The sequence below is a fragment of the Puntigrus tetrazona genome, chromosome 1 (assembly GCF_018831695.1).
Source record: "Puntigrus tetrazona isolate hp1 chromosome 1, ASM1883169v1, whole genome shotgun sequence".
Classification (NCBI taxonomy): domain Eukaryota; kingdom Metazoa; phylum Chordata; class Actinopteri; order Cypriniformes; family Cyprinidae; genus Puntigrus; species Puntigrus tetrazona.
Window position 1 is genome coordinate 27,096,416 of NC_056699.1, and position 14,647 is coordinate 27,111,062.

Here is a 14,647-nt window from a genome sequence, read left to right on the forward strand (position 1 = left end):
AATCAACGGCGAATCGAAAAACAACCAAGTCATCACGGGATAAAGACCGGAATCTCGAAACCCGGCCCGCTTTTAACCCAGGGTTGGCATGCTAGTGTGGACAGTGCCAAACCCGGACCGCTTAACCCCGGGTTAAACAACAAACCCAACCAGCTAGGCCTGAACGGCCACAGACGCCCAGAAGGACGCACAGTGGTCAAATAACACGGTTGTTTTCCACGCCAAGAGTGTTAAACCGCTATATATAGCCTTCCCGTCGGATCTCGGGATGTCGGTTCTGCTTCTCGCCGTTTCCTTCGTGCCTTCCCCACATCTGTCCTTCCCCAGACCCTTCTCTCTCCACTAACCGCACGCAAACCCAGCGCAGCTCGCTCTCGTTAAAGCATCAACACATTGTTTGAGCCCGTGATCGCCATGACAGCATCAGCATCCCCTCCGCCGAAGCCTCGCGCATGCACGACCGCGTTCCCGACGAGCATCCGAGGATCGATAACGACGACGGCGAGGATGACTAAACAGAACGACCGGGAAGCGTTAAAGGCACCCACCGCTTTCCATCTCGTTGCCCCGTTTGGCGGCCGGCGTGTTGCCCATGACTCCGGGCCTGTCAGGCGCTAAGGAGAGCCGCAGGTAGGGAGGGATGCTGCCGCGCCTGTCGCGCTTCGCTCTCACGGTCCGTTCGTGCGACTGGCGTGCACCGATCGGCTCCGAGCGTGAAAACGGGGGACGTCGACGCGTCCCGACGGCTCGGCGGATAAACGGCGATCCCTTACAAATGCAGCAGCGGCGGCGGCGGCGGCGGCGGCAGCAGCAGCAGCATCCGCGTTTAAAGGGCGGGCGGACGGGCCGCCAGCATCAAACCGGACTCGGGCGTCCTTTCCTGGCCTGGCTCTTCGCCGCTCCTCCGCGGCCCCGCAGTCCTGTCCGTCGCCTCCCCGCGGGGGTGTTCCGTGAGCGGCGCTCGCAGGGGAAATCGCGGCGGAAAAACGCGGATGCAGCTCCGGCGAGATCGTTCATGCAGCTGCGCTTCCCGTGGCCATCGACGGTGACTCCGCCCCCCGCGGACTGAGCCCGCCCACCGCGCCGCCCTATTGGCCGAGCGGAGGAAGACGGACAGATGTGCGAATGATTGACACAAACGAAGCGGTCGTGAGCGATTTCTCGATATCGAAACAAAACATGGCTGCTTTTCCGGTTCTCGACGGAGGGCGCTTTACAATCGACGTCGCGTTTGAGGGGATTTTTATTGTGTTATAAAGTAAACGCTGTACGTATATTGAATATTTACCCATTTGCTGTCCAAGGAATAAAAATACTGGTCATTTAATACAAAAAAGGTCATTTGTCCATCACGTTTTAAACCGGATACATTTCTTATTTTTATGTCTCTTTTAGTATTTATGTTATTGTCGTTTAGTTACTAACTCAGAAGTGTAGAAAGTTTTACTCGGTGGAAGTAAAATATCCGGCCAAAAACAGAAGGAAGTGCACTTAAAGTATTAATTATCTTCTCAATACAAATTAAAATACAGTGCTATACAGGTAAAAATGTTACCGGAACGAACTTAAAATTTAAAAACAGAAAAAAATAAACTATAAAAGCATTCATTTAGGTTTAAGTTGATGAACTAAACGTTTAAAACTTATGACAACGCGTCAGTATTAAAACGCTCGCTGTGAACTGTATCATAATCCTGAATGAAGCACAAAGCCTGTTCTTCCACAGCAGTTCGGGTCGGCGTCCCTCGCCCCTCTGACCCGCCGCCGGCATATTTCCACAGACCCAGATCAGAGGACAGAGAATAGAGGGAAACTACGGGATGAGAGCGGAGGGAGCGATGGAGGATGAAAGGAAGAGTAGTTGTCTGATGTGATGTGGATCAAAGGTGGAGCAGCCCAAAGTGCCATCTCTAATAGCTGTTGCTTAGCGTCATAAAAGGCACACACGGGGTGCGTTTCCGTACAAAAGAGCCAGAAGACGGGAGAGAAAACCACAGACGGCTTTACAAAGACAAAAGATCGTATTTATTAAATCCCAGACTTTTCATAAACAAAACGTCACACGGAAAGAAAACAAGGCAACGAAAGAACCAACTTGCATTCGGTGTAAAACGACTCATCTCGGACAGGAAGCCGAATCGGGTCCCGAACACCGATCGCATCCGAGCAAAGTGTTCCCGAAAAGTTGCTCGGTTTCTGACCGCAGGATGAATCTCGCCAAAAAACATGTCGAGGTCACATTTATTTAATTTTTTTAAAAAAGGAAACTTTTTAGTGGTAATTCTTAACAGGAAATAAAAAAGACACCGTATGTTACTATTCTATGGTTATCATAAACAACTCTGCTTTACGGTGATGAGCGCGAGCGTGTTTCTGGAGGTTACAGTATGCGACAGCTTGGGGCTGAACAGTCTCAAAACATACTAACAGTCCTAAAACGCTTCTGCAAAATATAGTACTTCCTAAGAAAATGCCGATTTAACGCGCGTTTTTATGGGATTCACCTCACTAGTGATGTGCACCACAGAAAAACAGAAGAGAACAGTCCACGTCTGCTGGTGCTGCAGGTCCGGCCCCTGCTGTCGCGCCCGATCTCAGCGCTAAGAGCACGTGTGGGACAACTGTAGGTGTATAAATACAAAAGAACACATTTATTACTTCACGAGCGAGGTTGCGGTCGCGTTCGCGCTTTATAAGCAGTCCATAGAGTTGTCGGGCATGAGTCCGAGGGGCGGGCTTTGCCGGGCATGGAGGAGGGCGGAGCATGGCATTGGGGCGGGTCTACATTCTCCGAATCCTCCATCTTGTCCATCGCCGCTTCCCAGTTGATGTGGAAACGGGTCACGCGGGGTTAGAGGCCAAGATGTTCCTCTGCAGCTGCGATTCGGACCAAAAGAACAACAATTAGTTTCTAACCTGTCAGCGTTTAATGCTAACACCACTCCTCAAAATATAACAATTCCACGCAGTGAGCAAGACATTGGTTACAGCACAGCATTGTTGATTTTTAGGCGTTCAGATAATATCAACCAAGACTAAGAAGTGTATTTTTAATTGAACGAATGTGACTAACGCTACCAGAACCTCAACAAACAGTATATCATAATTATTAAAATGTATTTGAATAGTCATCTCTGCGCTCGTGTCGTTCAACAAGCGGTTTGAGACTAGAAAGATCGTTTAGCAGAATTAATGAATTACAAAAGACAGCGGGCTATAAACGGCAGCCACCTGCCTCTTTGATCTGACCGCCATCAGCACGTTTTCAAAGGCAGCGGGTCTGAAACGCGCTCAAACACACTCTTAACACCGCGACACGCTCGCGTCTACCGAGCGCTAACCCTTTCACGCGGCAGCGGTGGATTAAATGTTTAGTAAGTTAACTATATCGGCAAGCTGGGATCTGTGCGTTCTTCGCGATCGATCTAAAGGCCCGGCGCTACCGTGAGCTTCAACGACAGGGGAAAAATGTTCGTATAGAGCGCACGTTAATTTTAACATGTTTGCGATTCTGAGTCGAGCTCATCGTCACAAAGCTTAGGCTTCTGGCATCAAGCTAAGCATAAATACACAACGCTGTTGTGTTCAGAACTTACGACATTAAACGCGTGACCGGGAGTCTCAAGGCGGCGGAAAATATTTAAAGCAACAGCCAAAAATATGGGTCAAAATTATTGCTTTCACGCCAAAAATCATTAGGATATTAAGTAAAGATCATGTTATATGTTATATTGTACCATTTCCTACCGTAAATATCTTAAAAGTTAATGTTTGATTAGTGATATGCATTGCTAAGGACTTAATTTGGACAACTTTAACTGTTTAGACTTTTTATGCACTCTCAGGTTGTCCAATGGTTGCATCTTCTATCCTAACAAACCATACATTAAAAGAAAGGCTTATTTTTTTTCTTATTTTGTTACTTTAAAGAACTGACTGGTTTTGTGGTCCAGGGTCATACGTGTTAATCATGACATTATGCGTCATTTCATCGCATTGAATTCATGTAATAACGTGCCTTATCTTCCTCATTGTGTCCGACCTGCATATAACATATAAGGAGATATATTGGTTTAAAATGTATTTAGTGTTCGACTGTGAAAACTAAACTTGTTTGTCTCAATAAACCGGCTTAATTTAAAATGGTTCCGTTTATAAAAGCTTATATTTCTTTCCGATAACAACCGATACCAACGGATATGAAATGTTGATTTTGTAGATGCTCGGCGGCCCTTAGTGAATGAAGGTCTCACCTGTGTGTAGTCGGGTTTGACCGGCGGGTTCTCCCGCAGCTCGGGTCCGTGGTACTCGTTGTTCACGAGTAGCCGATCGCGAATGAACTCCTGCCCCGATAGGTGCACGTGATCAGCACTCACGGTCACGCCCCACCGCGTCGCTCTCGGGATCAGCCCCGTGTTTGGAGCATCCGCCTGTCAATCAAACCCGAATGCTGTCATTTATGCAGATCGCTAATGTTATTGGGTCTACAAAGCGACCTAATTAGCATGCATTTATCTATGCTTCGAGCAGCTGGGACTGAGGTTTGCAGGAAGCCCACCAGGAACAAGCGTTTCGGATCGCTACCCACCTGAAAGACGCGAACATATGTCTTCCTGCGGAACTGGGCCGACCAGAACCGAGTCCAGGATCTGGTCGTACTCCTCGCTCTCTGCAGAGCCCACATAGATGATCTTCCACCGAGATCTGAGGCAGAAACGGAGGGACAAACAATTCATCCTTCGAACCGTTAATAAACAGAATTAAAACATTACGCGACATTTAGTGCAAAATTTAAATCGCACGCTGAAAAAAAATACATCTTTTGTATGCTGCTTTATTCGTGCATTTCGAATTTTATATTTGATTATGAGAATAAACTAAATTTTTATCTCGGCGATAACCAAAAACCTTAACCACTGAGTCAATTATTGCAATAATTTCACAGGTATTTTTATTATTAAGTGTAATATTACTTATCGTCAGTAAATGTGTGCGTTTAATTAAAATGTCCTTTTATAAAGGCAGTGAGGAAACAAGCCTAGTATTCTTAGAAAGTATTCTTTGTTCACAGAACATGGCAATAACTGAATAAGTGTTTTTTTTCAGAATACTATAATTGTGAAGAATGGCAAAAAAATATTTTAGCTGAGAAGCATACAATAAAACAAGCACGATTTACATTCTAGTAAAAATTGGCAAACAAAATAGAAAAACGCTCATACTTTTAAGTATAAAATAATGAAATAAAATAACGTCTAATGCTTTTACAGTAATACTGTTCTGCCCCAAAATCGTCACAGCGCCTCCCGACACGTGACGCCACGAAAGATCTAACCAATCGGAGAGAGCGCAGACGCTTTGTTCCCGCCCACTTCCGCCGTCGGACTAATCTGGGAAGGAGACGGAACGCCAGGTGTTCATAACAAACCCGCCCAATTGCTATTCAGAACTAGCTCGGAACGAGCTTGAAAAGCTTCGACGTTTGAAAAATCGCGTCACGGTGGGGTAAAATACCGAAAATTCGCATCTCAGGAGCTAAATATCTAGGTCGTTTAAACCCGCGGCAACGGTATCAAAGCAGACAAAGTCCGCGGGAAAAGCGGGGACATGGCAACACACACGCAAGAGGGCGGCCTCGCGCTGTCATCGAACTCCCCGCCGGCGCCAAAATATTCAGCGCGTGAACATTAACAGCCGACAATAAGACTTTTCCCGCTTAAACCGCCATAAATATTCCCGTGTCTCTCGACGACGTGCGAGACATAATGACAAAGTAAAAAAAAAACAACAACAACCGTCACCTTTAATATTTCAGCGTCAACGAAGTATAACCGTAGTATGCGCGTATAAATGGCGTCAATTTGCGAGCTCCCTCACCTTCAGGCAGGTCCTCCATGCATTCAAATGTGATTTCGAACTGAAACGGGTTTCCGAAAGGACTGGGGTTATCCAGAACAGCCACGTTCAGCACCTGCACTTTAGCCATGGTGGCTCGCGAGGTTCGGGCGACAGAAATCGGCCTTGTGTCTGTGGAAGAGCGCGGAACCGTCCAGCTCCGAATCCGAGGTAAACCCCAGCGGAAGCGTGTAACCGGGGTCCGACGTGTAGAAGAAAACGATCTCCCGCCGAAGTAGGTGAAGCGCAGGGTTTTCTCTCTTTGTACTTTCTGAACTAATCGGATGCTCGGCGCACACCCATGTTATTCACTGCCGGGGTGTCCTGAAGAGCGCGGGGTTTAGAGCAGGCTTCACAGACGAATAAAAGAATCCCGATGAGTTCTTTCCGCTGGATCCAGGAGGAAAAAAACCCGTCTGTAAGTGCAGCGAAGACACTGAATGACAGCAGCAAGTGCTCTGGAGCCGATGTTTGTCTTCTTCAGCCCGATAGACCGGCTCTCTGCTGCTTCCCGCAGGACTGGAGGAAGTCTTCTTCTTCTTCGGAGTTTTACAGCATCCGGTTTGTTGCACTACTGCCCCCTACTGTGCTGAATTTCCTTTACGCTACATTCTCCACTACAGTTTCTTTCATTAAAAACAACCAAACTTCTTTTCTCTGCACATTTTAAAATGCTTTCAACATTTCTATCTACTGTCTGGCGTTTTCCCATAATATAAAGAGTGCTTTTAAGGCTGTAATGCTCCTTATTCTGCTTAAAATTTATTCATATTCTTACCATTATCTCTTGATACACCCATTTTGTTTGTATATTTCTGTATATATAGAGTATAAACGCCTTCCAGCTGTTTCTTAATGCCACTGATGCTGTATTTCATTTCACATATGCTCTTTCCATCTAATTCAGATAACTTGATATAGATATAACTTGACTCGATTTCAACATTTGCTGTTTTGGTTGTTTTTTTTTGTTGTTGTTTTTTTGCTAGCTTGTCTGCCCTTTCGTTGCACAGGATAAAGCCGGGACCCGCATTTAATGCAATATTCTTCCCTGCTGTTGTATAAATAAATTAAAATAGGCAACACTTTATAATAACGGCACACTTTGAATCATTAGTTAAGCACAAATGCACAGAATTTATATTTTTATAAAGCAATGTTCCAGCATTAAAAAGCGTCAGTAAGCCGCTTAATAATGTTTAATAAATGTATTTTCGTACTTTACTAACAATTCGTTTTTAGTTTCTAAATTATTTTTATTTTCAAACCAGTTATTTAGGAGTCGTCGGTGGTTCATAAGATCATTTATAAAGCGTAATAAACTATTTAAATGTTCATTTGTCTCATTATTTAGTTTGTTCACTTTTTATTGTTAGGTTTTTTTAGTGATTTAGTCACCCCTAGTCAAAATAACCCAACTGCAGTTTGATTAACAGGAATGCATGATGAAGAAACGTAAAATCAGAGTTGTCTGTTTTTGCAAATTAACTCTTTGTATTCGCTTAAATAGTCAGATGCTCCTTTACTTATATTTTCGCGGGCGCGAATGCAGTGAAGCAGACGCACAAGGACACGAAATGCTGTGCAAAGACCGCAAGTCAACAGTTTTATTAAAAAGGGAAGCGACGCGGATCAAAAGCAGTTTCCCAGACAGTTAATGAGATATGAGACGAGCAACTCTTCAGACCAACAAACCAGATTCACGACAGCAGCTGAAATAAGGACATGGTCAGAAAGGACACATTCGATTCCACGAGACAACACAGGAAGCAGCACGACTAGATGACTAGACGAGCCCTATTTCTCGCAAATGCATTTTTCCGTGCTCGAGCAGGACAGGTCGTTCCAGCTGCTCAGAGGATCCCAGGGGTATAGAGCGACGCAGTCTTCGTCTCCTCCGAGGTTGTTTGGCTCACCCTCGATCCAAAACCTGGAGAAAAGGTGTCCGAAGTAATTTAACTGCTGAGGAGCATCGCCCGTTAGAGAGTAAACTAAACACGATTGAGCAGAAACTGAAAGATTTACTAAATGGGAAGTTGCTTGCGGTTGTGGTCGTGATTGCATTATGAGGTTTTTTTCTTTCTTACCCTCGTTTCAGTGGAGAGTTATCCACCCATTTCATGGTGCCCTCCTTCTCGCTGTCGGACAAACCGATCCACACACTGTCCGCGGTAAACGAAGAGATGAATTTCTGTGGATGAAAGCAGGAGCGAGCGTGATTCCTCTCAGTCAGTAACAGAGACCTCTCTTCAGCACAGACCCACCTGCTTCTCTTCGGTGTTGATGATGATCAGATCAGCTCCACGATCCCTGCAGTACTGTCTGCTGTCAGACCAGTTCATCGCCTCGGTGGACATGAAAAACCAACCTGAGCCGCAGCATGAACACTTTTCAGAGCCACACAAAAACATGAAGACTTAAGATGCTCGTCGCTCAAAGACGACTTGCCTTTCCTCTGGAGCAGAGCAGCGTTATTGTCCTGCAAGACGTTGATGGTTTGATTGAGCTCTTCGACCGTGTTCTTGTAACTCTTTATCAGGTCTCTCTCTGCTGTGATGGAGATGTTCAGCAGAACGATGAAGACCAGCAGAAGAACACAAATGATCCCGAGACTCGCTGTGATCAACACCAAACATCTACTTCCTCCTGACGAACGGCAAGAAAAAAAGCCAAATCAGTTAATTTGCTGAAAATGATTAGACATCGCCTCAAATCAGCAGGTAAGTAGAGCGTATGTTTGCTTATATTGACAAACTGAAATTCCTATAAAGTCAAATACGCAAACGTATGAAGAAGTCAATAGAAAGAAAGCTATATTAAAATGTTAGTGCAAAGTTTTTGGAAAGCTAAAAACTTACTGCAGTGTTTAGCTTTTGTTTCTGTCTGCCTGTGTTTTTGTCCAAATGTTTCTGGTTGTCCAACATTTTCGTAAACCGTATCGATGTCCATTAGTCAGTGTGGGTGTCAGTCTTCACAGATGAGCTGTGATCTTTAGCTTAATGTTTCAAAAACCCTAAACCTACACAGGAAGTCACTTCATGCTCTAAAACTGGTGACAAAATCACAGGAAGCCGTGGAAGGCGATGTGATAATTCTGCTTCTATTGCATGTATGTGTCCTGTTTGAGTCATAAGGACCAGTACTGACCAACAAGAACACTGTTATGTTTTTACAGGATGGTAAAGATGTTTAAAAAAAAAAAAAAAAGTCAAGAACATATGCCGAGAAAGCTTTAAAATAATGACATGTTAATAAAGCTCAAGCAGAAAGAAAGTGAAAGATTAATTTCTAGCTTAAACGTTATTTATTCTTCAGACATTCCTCTTTAAGTACAATAAGTTGCATAAGAAGTGAGCAATGTTTGGTTTTTCACCGTGAAATCGGGTAAAATTCAACAATCTGGACATGAAGCCACGTGTACGATTAAAAATGCAAAGGTGAAGGCAAAAACAGTGAGGTAGAGCTGAGCTACAGAACAAAAGGGACAAACTAATATATATATATATATATAGATTTAAATCAACAACATGATTTTGCGTCATGACTGTGCGATGGCGTCATCGTGCAGTGATGTCACAACATCACTTAGCAGCCTTTAGCAATAAATCAGCTTTCCTTTAGCAACTTCCTCTGCATTGAGAGATATTGTGAGAAGTGCTTGCTGGTTGAAACGTTGCAGTAGCCAATATATCTATAGTTTTCACAATATCTCTCAATGCAGAGGAAGTTTATACTAACTTTATACTAAACAAGTGAAACGTCACGTTTAAAAACCGCTTTAGCTTTAAGCAGTGGACCAGTAGCTGCGTGGTGTGCTGCAGTCTAACAGAAGTCTACAGAATAAGACACCATCTAGTATCTGAAGGGGTTTTTTACTTCAATTATCTGTGTTTTTAATCTCACTTTGTGTTTACAACAGATAAAGGATAATGGATAATGTTCTGCAAAGTTACTAGTACGCTGCCATTTACTACTTTAGATATTTAGATATTTAGATATTTGTACATTAAACACTTATTAAATGATTATTTGTAAGCAGTTTCAAATCGCAGCTAGCTTGGTTCACGTGATGTGTGTGCTGCTGGGCATCTCGGCTTGTCTCTTTTTGTTCAGTTTAAATAGTAAATGTTATTAGAAAGTTTCTGAGGTCTGAACTGTTGCTAAATTTAACAAAATAGCTGGATTATCTAGACAGTGTGAGGATGACCATTAGCTCCCTCTAGTGTATGAAGCTTTCTAGCACTGCGTTAAAGGCTGTTTTTTAATATTGCATGAATTTTATGATTTTTTTTAAACCTCCGGCCTGGTTTGAGGCTGAATAAAGCTGTGTGTTGTTAATGAGAGACTACACGCAACATGGGACGGTCTTATGTCCTTTATAAAGATTTGAGTATTTTGGTTGGGAAGGGTTTCTCTGAATATGTGCTTTATTGTTTCATAAGCTAGGGAAAGTGGAAGAAATAATTCTAATTTATGTGACAGAACCGAGTCTTTATTTTTCCAAAGTCACTTCTTTGGCCTTAGGAAGCACTGGGTAGGATAAACACCGCTTTCTTTTTCTTCTTTTGCCTCATCCTCACTACGTTCTTGTAAAACGTATTCCTTTACCGTTTGGTTAAATTAGTTTGTAAACTGTTTAAAGTAAAACCGGGGCCTTTATCCCTATATGCATTCTCTAGTTGGGCATTTAAAGCTAAATGTAGTCATTGTGATTATAATAAATGACCAAAATTATCCATCAGTTGACTTACCATCCATATACCTTTTCTCCATCAAAGCACATTAAAACAGTGACGTCCCATTACTCAGGATATATCTGTAGGTGTATAATGTGGTGTGAAGTTGAGTTTGAACATTAGGTAATTAAATGATGACCTAAATTAAATAGTTTCTGGTTTCTGGATATCGGTGGGAATAGAACAATGTCATCTGCCTGTTAGAAGTTGCAGTAATGGCCACATATAACCAGCAGAGGTCCACAGAGACTCATTCATTTTCAAGCGAAAGAACAGCAGGAAGAATCTACTGATAACACCCGTACCAGTCACCGTAACCCCACGCCAAGAGAAAGAGCCCATACTGAATGGGTCACGAATTTCTGAGCGTGAAAGAGAAAGACGAGACTCAATTGCTTATGCTTCTACTGCTTCTACAGCAGGACATCGCAGCCTTGGATGTCCACTCTATCCTCAACCCGGGTGAATATTGACCATTTTGCTCTGCTGAGCAACAAAATACGCATTACCCGTAACCCTTAAAACTGACGAGCTTTCCATTGATCTCACAGCCGCGATTGACTCTGGAGCCGCTCTGAACCGGACTGACCACTGCATCGTCACTAAATTCAACATAATCCTTTAATCCTCCCATCAGAATTAAAGCCATCAACAACTCTCTTATCGAAAGAGGAACTACCCAGCAGACTCTCACTCTTCACGTGGGGTACATCAAGAGTCCATCTCCCTGTCACAGAATCCCTCAAACATGAAATCATCTTGGGATTCCCGTGGCTCTCTACTCATGATCCTGACATCTCATGGCATCACGGCGAGCTAAGAAACCTGTCTATCTTCTGTCACGATCGCTGCTTCGCCACCCAGCCTGCTTCACGTGTGACCACCAGCGGAGAAAGCCCAGAAACCCTAAAACCTGTTCAAATCTCTTTGTGTTACGATGATTTGCCTGAAGGTTTTAGCAAAGTCAAGGCTACCAACAACCCCTCATCAAGCTTGGGATTTGGATGCCGTTAGGTAGCTGGACAAGCCGAGAGAAAAGGTGGTCAGGTGGTGACGATTGTGGTCGTACACGTTCACACAGCATATTCAGATAAACAGATCAACTCTGAACATCACAAGACGATAAAAAAAATCACAATAGTAAGGATACAAGACATTTCAGCTGGTAATTTATTCGTGCTGCAACACTTATTGTAAACTGTTACCTTAATAGTAAATAGCAATAAATGATTTAGATTCATTTCCATGCAGCAGAACTCATTTTAAAACTAATTGCTCAAATGACGTCAGAGCACGTGATCGGAGCATGATTCATGAGAGGCTAGCTGTACTACAGCGCTATGACAAACAGGAACAAGTGCACTACATAGACGCTTCCTGACTCTGCTTTTGGAGCTTTGTTATTTGAGAGGACTTTAAACATGAGTGGTAGACTACTAAACAAGCAGAAACGCATTCACTGGGCGGATTATATTATATTTTTATATTATATAGGCTATTTTCTGCTTGTTTGTTCTTTAGAGAAGCTACAGTGGCCGATATTATAGTATACAGGATATAGGGTACAGGAGCCGTAGATGATGATGGCCAGCAATGAGTTTTTTTGACGAAGGTAAATTAAGGAATTTACCTAATTATTGAATAAATTGATACGTTGTAAATATTATTGTTACTCGTTTATCATATTATCATAGCTGATTTTAACGGGTAGTATTTAGCACCCCATGAGGAATTTTTTTATGTGTTTTACTGAAAACGATAGGTTCAGGGGCAGGTTGGGTTACGTGCTCATAAATGTGTAAATCATTGAATACAAATAAAACGGTTGTGCCATTGCATTGAAAAATCAAACTCCAACACATATGCCATAATGGCAATATCATTACTTAATATATTATTCTGCACGATGCTGAAATTCCCAGTATCTCCATCAGCATAATGACACCAAGGCTTTCTTATTTAAACCAACAAAGGACCTGCACGTGAAAAAAATATGATAATGTTTTTCAAGTGGGCTAAATATACACAGAAAGTGGTTTCATTGGCCTTTGACACGAATAGAGGCAAGGCACGGCATGTTCACTTCGCACATACAGCACATTTCAGACACTAATAAAGCCTCCACGGCATACAGACAGGTCACATGACATCATAATCGTGTTGCATTGTGGTCTATGAAGTTTTCTGAAGTATGCGTATGAAGCAGACTGGCTTCCTCTGTCATCGAGTGCTCAAGAGCGTGTCCTTATAAACAGAATCTCATTAGAAAATATCAGTTTGTCTGGTAACAGCAAAGCAAAGTAGTCTAATACCCAAAACCCCGTTACCAGGAGGTTTTGTCGTATACCCAAACTATCCAAAACTCCTTTAACAGCCTCCTTCTGTCAGCCAGGAAGTTGATTGAAGGAAAAGCAGAAGCAGGAGACGAAGTGATAATGATAAAAAGAGCTTAAAGAATAGTCATAATTGCGTATGTTTCAATACACATCAAGAATACAAGTTTGACAAGTATCGTTTTACCAAAACCGCCTTTAAAACAACGTCCCATAAACCTTGGGTTTCTATAAACATTCCCTGTATCTCTTATTCGTGAAGACAAACAGCCCATGCATACAATAGTACAAGAAAACAATATAATGTAAATGACCAATATAATTTACATGAATAATCAATTGTAATTGGACATTTTATTCAAACAGAAAGCAATTAAAGGAAAATGCAGTTTAACACACTCAATATCAAGATTATTTTGGTGCATCGGAATGCATTATTTACAATAAGATTAATTATATTAGAGGCAAAACCACAAGACAGGATGAATCCTATTTTTCACATATCCTTTTAGTTTATCTGAGCACACACGGTCATTCCAGCTGTTCAGGGTCTCTGTTTTATAATTCAGTTCAACACAGTCTTCATTTCCATTGTAGTCATTTGGCTCACCTTGGTGCCAAAATCTGAAGAACGTGCATCATATGTTTAGTTTTTCAGGAAAACAGATTTCTGAATCAACAATGCTCACAGTCTAACAGCACATTTTAAGAGTAAATTAACGTAATACAGATTTTCAGACGTGAAAATAAAAAGAGATTTCCTTTTTTTTTGCATACAGAAGGTTGTGATGGCCTCATTTTATAACGAGAGTCAAAAATATTACAACAAACAAATATATTGATTTTTAGCACTTACTTTTGATTCAGTGGTGTATTATCCACCCATTCCATTTTTTCTCCTGCTCTATGTCAGACAAACAAATCCACGCTCTGTCCTTGACAAATGAAGATATGAACCTCTGTGTGTGAATAAAACCAGGCATGAACATGATTCCTCTCACTCAGTAACAGACATTCACACAGACCCACCTGCTTCTCTTCAGTGTTGATGATGATCAGATCAGCTCCACGATCCCTGCAGTACTGTCTGCTCTCAGACCAGCTCTTCTCCTCATTGGACATGAAAAAACAAACTGAACCACAGAGAAAGATGCACATTATAAAAACGTATATATGAAAACATAACATAACATAAAAACAGATGTGAACTAACCTCGTTTAAAAGCGCCCATGTTTAGTTCATCACTCAGAGACCTGACTTTACTTTCTAACTCCTGCTTCTTCTGATTCAAAGAGTCAAGACTTCCCTGTAACTGTTTTTTCTCAGCAGTGAGATCTTTGACTCTGGTCTCCTGCTCCAGCTTCTCCTGACTCAAAGAGCTGTAGTTGTCCTGCAGCTGGTGTTTTTCAGTCATTAGTTCAGCGTTATTGTCCTGTAAGACGTTGAGGGTTTGATTGAGCTCTTCGACCGTGTTCTTGTAACTCTTTATCAGGTCTCTCTCTGCTGTGATGGAGATGTTCAGCAGAATGATGAAGACCAGCAGAAGAACACAAATGATCCCGAGACTCGCTGTGATCAACACTAAACATCTACTTCCTCCTGACTTAACGGCAAGAAAAAACGAATATTAGTTTGCACTATTTATGTTATTACAAATGAAAGTTTTTAAACAATCTCTGTAA

The 14,647-nt window shown here is 42.4% G+C and overlaps 3 protein-coding genes across 3 annotated transcripts in view; all 3 read right to left on the minus strand.

The window, feature by feature from the left end:
- The window catches only part of prkacab (protein kinase, cAMP-dependent, catalytic, alpha, genome duplicate b), a 9,537-nt gene extending 8,873 nt beyond the window's left edge, over window positions 1–664 (minus strand). Inside the window, exon 1 of the mRNA XM_043238109.1 lies at window positions 549–664. Coding sequence (XP_043094044.1) covers window positions 549–594 — 46 coding nt within the window. The 5' untranslated portion in view covers window positions 595–664. The remainder of the gene's footprint in view (window positions 1–548) is intronic.
- Window positions 665–2,490: 1,826 nt separating this feature from the next.
- On the minus strand, window positions 2,491–6,845 carry asf1bb (anti-silencing function 1Bb histone chaperone). The gene is given in 7 exon segments (XM_043238126.1): window positions 2,491–2,734; window positions 2,737–2,847; window positions 2,850–2,877; window positions 4,254–4,450; window positions 4,604–4,704; window positions 5,324–5,330; window positions 5,878–6,845. Coding segments are annotated over 7 exon segments (597 nt in total). The 5' UTR covers window positions 5,987–6,845; the 3' UTR covers window positions 2,491–2,690.
- A 628-nt stretch (window positions 6,846–7,473) lies between these two features.
- On the minus strand, window positions 7,474–8,933 carry LOC122344431 (CD209 antigen-like protein 2). The gene is made up of 5 exons (XM_043238123.1): window positions 8,754–8,933; window positions 8,344–8,541; window positions 8,160–8,263; window positions 7,983–8,086; window positions 7,474–7,825 (listed from the first exon to the last, which is right to left on the minus strand). The coding sequence occupies exons 1-5, from the start codon at window positions 8,842–8,844 to the stop codon at window positions 7,693–7,695; spliced, it is 630 nt and encodes a 209-aa protein (XP_043094058.1). The 5' UTR covers window positions 8,845–8,933; the 3' UTR covers window positions 7,474–7,692.
- Window positions 8,934–14,647: the final 5,714 nt, after the last annotated feature.